The following is a 12,292-nucleotide window of genomic DNA, read 5'->3' as shown; positions in this document are numbered from 1 at the left end:
CACATGTAAAGATATTATTTATATCAAATTTCAGTTGTTGCATTACTGGTCTTTCTTAACTTTTTAAGAATTCAGGCCTTGCTAAAGTGGGTCAGTGACTCTGCAAAAATGGCTGCTTTGAAGAGAAGTGGCAGAATGAACTATATGTCCCCAAGCTCATCAGCTGTCGAGTATGGTCTTCTCATGCCATCCCCCTCTCATTTGCACTGTGTAGCAGCGATTCTTTGGCACAGTTATGAACTGCTGGTGGAGTATGATTTGCCAGCACTGCTAGACCGAGAGCTCTTTGAGTAAGTACGATTGAAATCCTACTCTCTTGTATGCTATATTGACTGTATATTTCCATTTGTTAGGTATAGTATTGTGTCTGTTTCTGTAGTTTACTGTTTTAGAGTTGGTGAGACCTAAGAGAATAGAGCCTAAAAACGAAGTGGGCTAAAGTCCCATGAAGTAGTGTGCTTTATTCAGAGCACCAGACAGCAGGAAGAAAACACTGAAAGAACAATCCTGGGTTTTGAAGAAACTAAAGATACAAGGCTCGTGTTTCTTGGAGTTTCTCCACAAGCACTCAGAATTCTCACACAACTTCATTCGTGGAATGTGTTCCAAAAATATTGATAATTATTTTTGATATAAGGGTAATTTGAAAATAATAAATACAAAGTAGTCCTTTTGGAGTAACGTTTCCCATTTACTGTGTTTCCTCCATGCTAGGCATTGATGTGCTCTTCTCCTGGAGCTGCACTCTCAGCCTTTCTTGATTTAACATTGATTAGTGATATTGCTAGTTTTTCTCTGAGAAATGTTTGTGTGGGTGTCTCACTTGCATGGTCAGCTCCAGGTCTCTTCAGTATAAAGTGTAAAGGGCAGTATCAGTAAAGTTGAGAGTGGCAGGGATGCTTGCCCCTCTCTGTTGCTAGCACTGGGAGCAAGAGGACGGTGGTGAACGTAGTGAATCCCAGTACCGTGAAAGATATAACACTGAGACCGTCCTATTCAAAATCAGTGGGAGTAGAAGGAGAATATACAGATGTGGATGTACGCAGTCAAACAGCAGGCTGAGCATGGGGTCCCCAATGGGGAAGTTAGGGCAAGGACTGAAGGAGCTGAAGGGGTTTGTAGCCACATAGGAAGAATAACAGTATCAACCACCCAGACTCCCCAAAGCTCCCAGAGATAAACTACCAACCAAAGAGTACACCTGGGGGGACCCATGGCTCCAGCCACCTATGTAGCAGAGGATGGCCTTACCTGGCATCACTGGGAGGGGATCCCCTTGGTCCTGTGAAGGCTTGATGCCCTAGGGTTGGGGAATGCTCTGGTGCTGAGGCGGGAGTGGGTGGGCAGGTGGTGAAGCACCCTCATAGAAGTAGGGGGAGGGGAAGGGGATAGGGGCTTTGTGGAGCGGAAATTAGGAAGGGGGATAACATTTGATACGAAAGTAAATAAAATAACCAATTTAAAAAAATGTCAAGTAAACTCTTAGTGGTTTTGGTCATTAAATATAAATATTTAATCTCCAGGAGGAGTATTTCAAGCAATCTTTTCTTTCTCTAGGTTACTTTTTAATTGGTCCATGTCACTTCCATGCAACGTGGTCTTGAAGAAAGCCGTTGACAGTCTGCTTTGCTCCATGTGCCATATACATCCAAATTATTTTTCCTTGCTCATGGGCTGGATGGGAATTATCCCTCCTCCGGTGCAGTGTCATCATAGACTATCCATGACAGATGATAGCAAGAAGCAAGATCTTAGTTCATCATTGACAGATGACTCCAAAAATGCACAAGCACCTCTCTCTCTAACTGAATCCCACTTGGCAACTCTCGCTTCCTCTTCTCAGTCCCCAGAAGCTATCAAACAGTTGCTAGACTCGGGGTTACCTTCCCTTCTTGTGAGGAGTCTGGCTAGTTTTTGTTTTAGTCACATTTCCTACTCAGAAAGCATCGCTCAGTCAGTAGATAATTCCCAGGACAAACTCAGGCGGCATCATGTTCCACAGCACTGTAATAAGATGCCCATCACAGCAGACCTAGTTGCTCCCATCCTTAGGTTTTTGACAGAAGTTGGCAATAGTCATATCATGAAAGATTGGCTTGGTGGTTCTGAAGTCAACCCACTGTGGACAGCACTTCTGTTTTTATTGTGTCACTCTGGGTCTACCGCTGGAGGACATAATTTAGGGGTACAGCAGAGCAGCACAAGGTCAGCTTCTCATTCTTCAGCTACTACAGCAGTACTGACTACCCAGCAACGGACAGCCATTGAGAACGCAACTGTTGCCTTCTTTCTGCAGTGTATTTCATGTCACCCTAATAACCAAAAGCTGATGGCACAGGTAAGACAACAAGGCCCATCTTAGACTTTATATGGGGTTTTGTTAATAGGAGAAAGTACTGCATTTTTGAAATTAGCTAAGCAAGCGCCATGTGACAATAAAGCTTGGGATTAGGTCCGTAAAGCATCAGAATCTAGGCCACAATTGCAGTATTTTCTCTCTCCTTGAAATACATGCTCTCACAATACATTACTTTTTAGGATTCGACTAAATTCATACTAACATTCATGACTGGAAATCCATGAACATTCTAGCTTCGATCTGACACGATTCCAAACTCCCCTCGTTAAAGAGCAAGGCTAAGAGAATGTGTTTCTGCCGCTGGGACTGGATTGGCTGTCACGTGTTACCAGACTGCTGTGACTGTTGGTTTGCCTCTGTCACATAGACATGAAGAGTAGGTTTCAGGAGAGAGGCTCTGAACATTATAGACTGTTTATTATAGTACGTCTGCATGGCCAAAATTTTGCAAGCTAGGATTGCTTAGAGGATATTTGCAAGTGCTTTATTTTGTTTTGTTGCTAAGTTTTGCAGCTTTGTGGCCCTTGTGAGTTTTGGGCTAGTTTTTTTACTATATACATCAGAGCTAGTAACACAGAACACCTTAGGATACAGGGAAAAAGGTTCTTTTTCTCCCTGTTAATGGGGAGTGCTTATTCCTGTCATTCTATTAATACAGGTGAACAATTTTAATTTTTATAAATATAGTTTGTTGACTGGAAAAACAAGGTACATTAGTGCTCATAGTAGTTATTAGACAAATGTCTCTCTGCTTAATATAACTAGTTAAATGTAAGTGCTTGAGTTATAAGCTTGAACCAGAAGCATAATTACAATTCTTAAAAGTTTGAATTGAGCTTTTTAGACTGAGCTGCTATATTCCTTTGACTTCTGATCTCATTCTCATGTTTCTTATTAAGACTTTGTTTTTAATGCAAAACCAATTCCCCACCCCCCACACCCACCCTCTCAGTTCTCTTTGTGTCAACCCAGCTGATCTCAAACTCACAAAGACCTGTCTCTTAGTGCTGAGATTAAGGCATGGGCCACCACACCTGGCAAAGTGCTTTTCAAAAAGTAAATTTTATTATAACTGGACTGATATTTACTAACGACAGTTCTGGCTAGTCCTACTCTTTATGTGAAAGATCAATAGTAGGCATTCCTTTCCTCTATTGAAATGTTCCTTAGTTTGTTTTTTTGTGAGTCAGTGTCTTACTCTGTAGGCTTGAACTCCTTGAACTTGCTGTGTAGACTAGGCTGGCCTTGAGTTTAAGAGACCTACCTTCCTTCTCCTGAGTGTTGGAATTAAAGTTGTGTGACATCACACCTGGCTGATTCTTACACTTTTAATTGTTTATCTGCCTCTGTATTCCCATATTTTGAGATTTGAGTTCTTATTTGCAGACTGGATGCATTAAAACACATTGATTCATTAATCCATATTCTTAATTTCTTGTTTATATTTTAAAATAAAACCCTGAATATCTCCACTTTCGAAATTTCTTCCCTTCCCAGGTTCTCTGTGAACTGTTTCAGACAGCCCCTCAAAGGGGTAGCCTTCCAACATCTGGGAATATTTCAGGGTTTGTTCGAAGACTGTTTCTGCAGTTGATGCTGGAGGATGAGAAGGTGACAATGTTTCTTCAGTCACCTTGCCCAGTGAGTAATCTTGGTGATCACTTTCTTGTCCTTATAATACTTAGAACTTACAGACTTATGTGTATGTGTGTCTTGCTCAAATGTCTGTCTGTGTACCATATGTGTGCCTGACCCAAAGAGATGAGAGCTTTGAACTCTTGGAACTGGAGTTACGTGTATTGTGAGCTGCCATGTAAGTTCTAGAAACAAGCCCAGGTCCTCTGTAAGAACAAGTGCTCTTCACTGCAGAGCCGTGTCTCCAGCCCCATCTTCTCTTTAGTAATGTAGCAGTTTATATTGACAATAAGTGTCATTTAGGATAACTTGCCATATCCCTACGATATTTTGAATAGTAGGTTTTGTTTTGTGGACACACAGAATATTTGATACCATTGGTACTTCTAAAAAGCTGATCAACAATTCCTAGGTAAAGAAAGCATGCCAGAAATATGTAAAACATACAAATTATGCCTTATTGAGCTTTTTATTTGTCTATATCTTTGAAATTGATTCCTGATAGTATGTATCCTAAAACACTTACTTCTAAATTAATTAATTTTTTTCTTAGCTATATAAAGGAAGAATTAATGCAACTAGCCATGTCATCCAACACCCAATGTTTGGAGCAGGCCATAAGTTTCGTACTCTGCATTTGCCAGTCTCAACAACGTTGTCAGACGTGCTTGATAGAGTTTCAGGTAAGCAAGACTTAAGTTTTAAGTTTTCTTTAACCCCAGTTTTATGCATTTGAACTTAGAAAAAGATTTATTTTTAATTTATGTATATGATTGTCTTGCCTGCATATGTATGTCTGTGTATGATACGCATGCACCACCCACAGAGTTGAAAAGAGGGTGTGTCAGAGCCTCTGCAACTGGAGCCAGGAGCAGTTCTAAGACACCATGTGGTTCCTGAGGACTGAACCCTTGGGTAGGAGCAACAAGTACTCTTAGGCACTGCGTCATCTCTTTAGTCCCTTATAACTTTGTTTTCTTGTTTCTGTCCTCTCAGAAACCGTTTCATACCCAAAGTTCCTAAATGTCTTCATAGCTTGAGGACAGAAACCGTTCTAATTAAGTTAGCAATAATAACTATTACCTTCAGGCAATAATATTCTTAGTTATGATCTCAGCTCTGTCTTGTGATGGCGGGGCAGGAGCTAGAGATGGAAACAGTCGACTGGAAACATTTCAAGGATTTTCCCTATACATAGCCATGCAGTCATGCTATTGTTGCACTAGTGTATCTGTGGCAGGCTTCAAATTAATAAGTGTTTTCTGAATCTAGAGGTAAAATTAACAAATGTTCAAAAGTGAATATAAAAGGAGTAGGATCCCCTAGTCCCCTCGTCGTTCATCATTGTTGGTGAAGAAAGCGGAGTGAACCATCTTCCCTCTGTGCTTCTAAGCAGTAAAGCCGTGCATTGAGGAAAAGGGGGCTTTTTTGTTGTTCTGTTTTTCGAGATTGGGTTTCTCTGTGTAACAGAGCCCTGACTATCTTTAGATATTACATTGTTGACCAGGCTGCCTGTGAATTTCGAGATCTGCCTGCCTGAGCCACCTCAGTGCTGGAATTAAAGGCATATGCCACCATGCCCAGCTAGAAAGAGCTGCTTTTATGGCATTGTGATCATCAGAGAAGTTATAGTTATTGAGTAAATAAAATTTTTTCATAAGAACTGCAGATTTCTCTAGAGATGGACTTATGAGAAGAACACATTCTGCCCCTGAAAGCAATTATGAATGCATTAAATTTAAAAGTAAGCTGGTAATATGTATGTTATAACATTAAAAAATAGTATATATCTATATTCGTAAGTGGAAGACCAATGTTTTCCTGGGAATTAGTTAAATCGCATGAAATCCAAAGCTCACAATTAAAGACAGCCAGAAAAGAGTGGGGAGGTCCTCGCTTCGGCAGCAGGGATCCTTAGAATCCAATATGGGGGTTAGCAGCGACCCTGCACAAGGACAGAAAGTACATAAAGTGTTCAATGTTTAGAGAAAAAGAAGACAGTGGGGACTTGTCAGCATTTGTAGGGTAGTAAGTCAAACTATGTGTGTGAAACTATTCACCTACTGTAAAGTGTCTGGAGTCCGAGCAGGAGGATGACAGGGGCCTGGGAATTAGGTCTCAGCATCAGAGTAAGGCTGTGTATCACAGCAAGAAAAGACTGATTTTTAGTTCACATTCCTTATAGATGACACAATTGTTTTATAAAATTGCAGTTTTTCCCTGCAGCTATAACAAAGAATACAATAAAATTTTAATGTTATGATAACTGTGTGTTAAAACAAGTTTGGTTTCGTTCTTTGTTTTTTATTTGGATATGGCAGCTTATCTATTAGAACAAAACTAATGCTGTTGCTTTCCTTCTGGATGATGTAGAAAAACACTGTATTTTAGACAGTATTGTCTTGCAGATACACCAAGTATCACAGCTAAACTTATTAGTGAGCAAAAAGATGATAAAGAAAAGAAAAACCATGAAGAGAAAGAAAAAGTTAAGGCAGAAAATGGATTTCAGGATAATTACAGCGTTGTTGTTGCCTCTGGTAAGCTTTGTGCTTTCTGCCACCATTAATCTGACATCTCTGTTTGTCAGTAGAATTACTTAAATCTGTTTATTGCCCAAAGGTTACTTACTACACTCTACCAGCAACTAAAAATGTATGAATAAATAGCATACATACTGTACTTTATCTTTATAAAGTGACCTTATCACAACACACCTGAAAAAATCCACTGATAGAAGTACTTTTGTGTAACATCCTTCTTTAAGCACATGCTAAAACTAAAGCAAAAAGACCTCCTGGTTTTCATTTATAGTGTTTTCATTACATAAAACATTTAAATTTCTAGTATTGGATTTGGAAGAAGAAAAATATTATCAAGGGTGACTTATCAAGGCTGTGCATTTAAAAAAACTATTTGGTAAGAGTATGTGGTAAAAAGTATGTAAGAAAGAATGTAAACGTAAGCTTTCTCTGTGATCAGCATATTGGTTATTTGTCCTCCTTATCATAAATCAACATGGGGTCTCTTACAAAACTATTTTCCAAAACTACTATTTTTTTGCTTAAATAGCCACGTGTATGTAATAATTGATGGCAACTTGCAGTATTCTCATTTTCTTGGCAGTTATAAATGGAAAGCCAAAATTATTTATGGCATGCCTAAAAGATCAGGGAGAGCTGGAAGTGTAGATACTAGATTAATGATTTGATGTTAGGAATTCCCAGTTTATTAAAACTTTTTGGAAATATTTACTTCATGTCTAAGCTAGAAAAAGTTAAAAAAAACTTAACCAATTATTATCTTTTAGGGCTGAAATCACAGTCTAAACGTGCTGTGGCATCCACACCACCTCGCCCACCATCCAGGAGAGGAAGAGCCGTTCCTGATAAGATAGGAAGTGCATCCTCAAGTGCAGACACCGCCAACAAAATCATCACCGTGCCCGTGTTTCATCTGTTCCACAGACTCCTGGCAGGTAACACTCTGAAACGTAACAGCACAGCAGTCACGTGTTTGATCTCTTGCTTTGCGTGAGATAAATGAGATCCTCCTGGGGATTTTTTTCTACACAGTTCCTTTTAGGAAGAAATAACATGCACAAAGAATAACCTTTTAAATGTCTGTTTCAGTGACACGAAGTTATGTTATTTTTTCACTTTTATATCTTCTTTACACTTGCTTTGAGCACAGATGGTAAAGTGTAGAAGTAGCATAGGTAAGTTTTGTAGGTAGAATTCTAGCCAAGGGTTTCAAGAGAGAACAGTGGTAATTAACATATTCTTTCCAGATAAAATTCTTTGACCACTGTTTTTCATTTGTTAATGTGATATTCATTATTGCTGTGCCATACTCTTATTGCCAAGTAATGCTTGAATGATCTCCTTTTTAAACTTCACATCCAAGGTATTTATAGTAGAGGTCTAGAATCTAGGACTAGTGGGTTATTTACTACGTCTCTTTGTAAATAAAGTTTTGTGGGTTTTTTTCATAACTTTAATAAGATTATCAATTAAAATATGAATATGCTTTTGTTTATTAAGTTGACAATATTAAGCAGGATTTGTTCCGTGAATGTGCAGAAGGGTTTTAAAATATACAATGTAAATTCCCTTGAATCTATTTGTACAAGTAACCAGAAAGCGATTCTTTCAAGAAGAAACATTATCAAAAGAAAAAATATTCTACTAATGCTTCATACAAGAAATAGATACATGTGGAGTCTGCACGATGGCTGAGCGGGTGTCTCAGTGTCTGTTTCCAAGGCTCAGTTTGATCCATGGGACCCACATGACAGAATGAGAGAACTGACTCTAGAAAATGTCCTCCAACTACCACATGTATGTGTACCATGGCGTGCACAGCTACACACACACACACACACACAGGAATAATAATAGTAGAAAAGGAATATAGACATTTGTTGAACAAAGAGACAGTTAAAGCAATTTCTAACCCTAATAACTTAGCCTCCATACATACATTGATAAAGCTCCCTAGTTGAGAACTAGTGCACTCTTTTGCTACAGTGACTCTCAGGTGTGCAAGCCTCATGGCTCTGCTTGACCTCCTGACTCAATCTTTAAAATCCTGGATTGCAGACCTGTGCCACCATGCCTGGGTTGTGCAGTAACCAGCTGGAGATTGAACTCAGAGGTCTGTTTATGCTAAGGGAGCCCTCTGCCAACTGAGTTATATCCCCAGCCCAGTATGCATACATTACTTTGACTTAATTACAAATGAGCCATTTGACAAAAATAGTTTAAAATATATTTATATTTTATTTGTGTTTGTGTGTGTGTACACACACACACACACACACACACACACACACACACACACACACACACACACATATATATAAAGCCAGGACCTTAAAAATAGTAGTCCTCGTGGAAAACAATTAAGAGATCAAATGACTTTGAGCGAACTATTTATATTATACTGTGTTTTACATCAATTGTTTCTATAAAATTAACACAATTTTCCATTATAATTACTTTAAAATTACTATTTGTTGACACTAAGTACATTCACAGTGTGTGACTGCCATCACCATCTCTCTGGTAGTTCTTTTCTGTATCACACACTCTAAATCTCTTTCATATTAATAGAGAATCTATGGAACATTATAAAGAACAGACTGAGAAACATTCTGACTTTGATTCCAATCTGTGTCCTGAATCTACCACTTACTTATCTACACTAACTAATAATAGACACTTATTACTATTTCCTTGTCATTTTAAGACTCAAAATAGTAAGTTTACTGAAGTAGTGTAAAAGTTGAGGTTTTTTTTTTATTAGATATTTTCTTTATATACCTTTCAAATGCTATCCCCAAAGTTCCCTATACCCTCCCTCCACCCTGCTCCCCTATCCACCCACTCATACTTCTTGGCCCTGGCATTCCCCTGTACTGGGGCATATAAAGTTTGCAAGACCTAGGGCCTCTCTTCCCAGTGATGGCCGACTAGACCATCTTCTGATACATATGCAGCTAGAGATATGAGCTCTGGGGGCAATGGTTAGTTCATATTGTTGTTCCACCTATAGGGTTGCAGACCCCTTCAACTCCTTTGGTGCTTTCTCTAGCTTCTCCATTGGGGGCCCTGTGTTCCATCTTATAGATGACTGTGAGCATCCACTTCTGTATTTGCCAGGCACTGCCATAGCCTCATAAGAGACAGCTATAACAGGGTCCCTTCAGCAAAATCTTTCTGGCATATGCAATAGTGTCTGGGTTGTAAATAAAGTTTTACTATATGTTTGCCCATGTTTAATGTATTATTCTTTTTTTTTTTTTTTTTTTTTTTTTTTGGTTTTTTGAGACAGGGTTTCTCTGTGTAGCCCTGGCTGTCCTGGAACTCACTTTGTAGACCAGGCTGGCCTGGAACTCAGAAATCCGCCTGCCTCTGCCTCCCGAGTGCTGGGATTAAAGGCGTGCGCCACCACGCCCGGCTCTAATGTATTACCGGCTCTAATGTATTATTCTTAGGTAGAGGTAGTAATTGCAGTCATGTGAGCCCCATTGCTTAAAATATTTGTTGCCTAAGCCCATATGAAAATATTTGCAAATGTTAGCTCGTAGAATATCTTCTCCGTCATTTGACCTTGGTATTCTGTAGATATTTTTCTGGGTATTAATCTGTAGGTATGTTGGAAACAGTTTGACTTTTGTAGACTTACCATTGGGTAATTTTAAACTGTTTTGAAATAGGTGTATTTACCAGACTTTTGCCCCTGATTAATAAAAATAATGGTTAACAATGTCAAACCAAGTAAAAATGTCTCCCTCTTAGATTTGATTTTAACTCATGTAATTTTTGTAGGTCAGCCACTACCAGCAGAAATGACACTTGCCCAGCTTTTAACTCTCCTCTATGACCGAAAACTTCCTCAAGGTTACCGTTCAATAGATCTTACTGTAAAATTGGGATCAAAAGTCATTACAGATCCAAGTTTGTCAAAAACAGATTCTTTCAAAAGACTGCACCCTGAAAAAGGTATGTAGATGAGACTCCTTTAAATTTTGCAATTCATGGGGACAAGAGGTCTCAGTCAGTAAAGTACTAGATGTGCAAGCATAAACATCAAGTTTGAGCTCCAGCCTTCAAATTACAAAGCTGAGTGTGATGGCTCCTGCTTTTAATCCCAGTGCTGGGAGATGGAGACAGGACCAGCCATAACACTCCCCAGCCAGCCCATCCCCGTGAATTACACAGCGAGTACTCCGTTAAGTTACACAGCTGCTGAGCATCTTGCCACTCTTGCTCTTTCTTTTTGTACAGTGTATGTTTTTTATAAATGAAAGCATATTATATATATATATATATATATATATATATATATATATATATATACACACACACACACACACACACACAGGTTGTTTCTTACATACTGAGTTTTTGTGTATTATATATATAGATCATGGAGACTTAGTTGGCAGCTGTCCAGAGGATGAGGCTCTTACCCCGAGTGATGAGTGCATGGATGGAGTATTGGATGAATCTTTGCTGGAAACCTGTCCCATTCAGTCACCATTACAAGTTTTTGCAGGAATGGGTGGATTGGCTCTTATTGCAGAGAGACTGCCCATGCTCTATCCAGAAGTGATTCAGCAGGTAAGCTAAGCCTCCTACCACGGTGCACATGGTATAGTGAGGTTTTCTTTTCAAGTTACTTGCAATAACCTTTTAGGAATATTCTTGGCCTTATAATTTTTGATCAATGGATAAGTCACAGATTGGCTTCTATAGAATATATGAGGATCAGCTGGGAATATGGAACCTCGTTTCTTATGACTTTCCCTTGATGTTGTTATGATCATCACACTAACATTCTCTTTTCTGTATGTAGCTTGGATGTGGTTTTGATTGTGATTATTACTGTAAATGAGAGAATAAAATAATAGTGAATCATTCATATTTATGCCTTATTTAACTTCTGCTCTTTTTGATACCATTTCCAATGTAGATAGTTTTAAATCATTATTTTAGCTCACATCAGTTTTATCTTGTTCCTGTCGTTTGATGTTTGTGTACTTTTCATGTTCTTTCATGTTAATGCACAGTTTTTCCAGTTGTCTCTGGAATATTTTACCGACAAATGGAAAAATCTGGTGGGTATCCTGGCATATACCTGTAATTTTAGCACTTGAAGAGCTATGGACAGAATGCCAGCTTGAGTTCATTTTGGGGGGCTACAGATAGCAATACCTTTTTTCAAAAACAAAAAACAAAAAAAAGGAAAAAGAAAAAAGAAAACCCACTATATTTTTCATTTGTGTCTTAGTTAGGGATTTACTGCTGTGAACAGACACCATGGCCAAGGCAAGTCTTATAAAAAACGACATTTAATTGGGGCTGGCTTACAGGTTCAGAGGTTCAGTCCATTATCATCAAGGTGGGAGCATGGCAGTATCCAGGCAGGCATGCACAGCAGGAGCTGAGAGTTCTATGTCTTCATCCAAAGGCTGCTAGTGGAAGACTGACTTCCAGGCAACTAGGGTGAGGATCTTATGCCCACACCCACAGTGACACACCTACTCCAACCAGGTCATACCTATTCCAACAAGGCCACATCTTCAGATGGTGCCACTCCCTGGTCCAAGGATATACAAACCATCACATTGTGCATGGTTTGGAATACAGTCTACACCAGTGGTCCTCAGCCTATGGTTTCTTATAAAATCTGGAAGTTACAGATCATATAGTCCTGGCTATATTTATATTACAGTTCATAAAAGAAAAATGAGTCAATTAGGTTAGTGAACTACAAGTTGTTTGTCTGTTT

The 12,292-nt window shown here is 38.9% G+C and overlaps 1 protein-coding gene across 12 annotated transcripts in view; it reads left to right on the top strand.

Moving 5' to 3' along the window:
• Nucleotides 1–12,292, top strand: part of Birc6 (baculoviral IAP repeat containing 6) — a 167,167-nt gene that overhangs the window by 111,872 nt on the left and 43,003 nt on the right. For 11 of the 12 annotated variants that reach the window (XM_021186110.3, XM_021186109.3, XM_085833029.1 and 8 more), the window contains 8 exons: nucleotides 69–290; nucleotides 1,558–2,338; nucleotides 3,857–4,000; nucleotides 4,548–4,677; nucleotides 6,403–6,534; nucleotides 7,305–7,472; nucleotides 10,327–10,500; nucleotides 10,925–11,121. In XM_021186110.3, coding sequence (XP_021041769.1) covers nucleotides 69–290; nucleotides 1,558–2,338; nucleotides 3,857–4,000; nucleotides 4,548–4,677; nucleotides 6,403–6,534; nucleotides 7,305–7,472; nucleotides 10,327–10,500; nucleotides 10,925–11,121 — 1,948 coding nt within the window. The remainder of the gene's footprint in view (nucleotides 1–68; nucleotides 291–1,557; nucleotides 2,339–3,856; nucleotides 4,001–4,547; nucleotides 4,678–6,402; nucleotides 6,535–7,304; nucleotides 7,473–10,326; nucleotides 10,501–10,924; nucleotides 11,122–12,292) is intronic. The other variant, XM_085833032.1, reaches the window with a different exon arrangement.

Source organism: Mus caroli, unplaced genomic scaffold, assembly GCF_978045245.1.
Source record: "Mus caroli unplaced genomic scaffold, Mus_caroli_1 scaffold_18, whole genome shotgun sequence".
NCBI classification, from domain to species: domain Eukaryota; kingdom Metazoa; phylum Chordata; class Mammalia; order Rodentia; family Muridae; genus Mus; species Mus caroli.
This window is presented reverse-complemented; position numbering and strand designations above follow the sequence as displayed.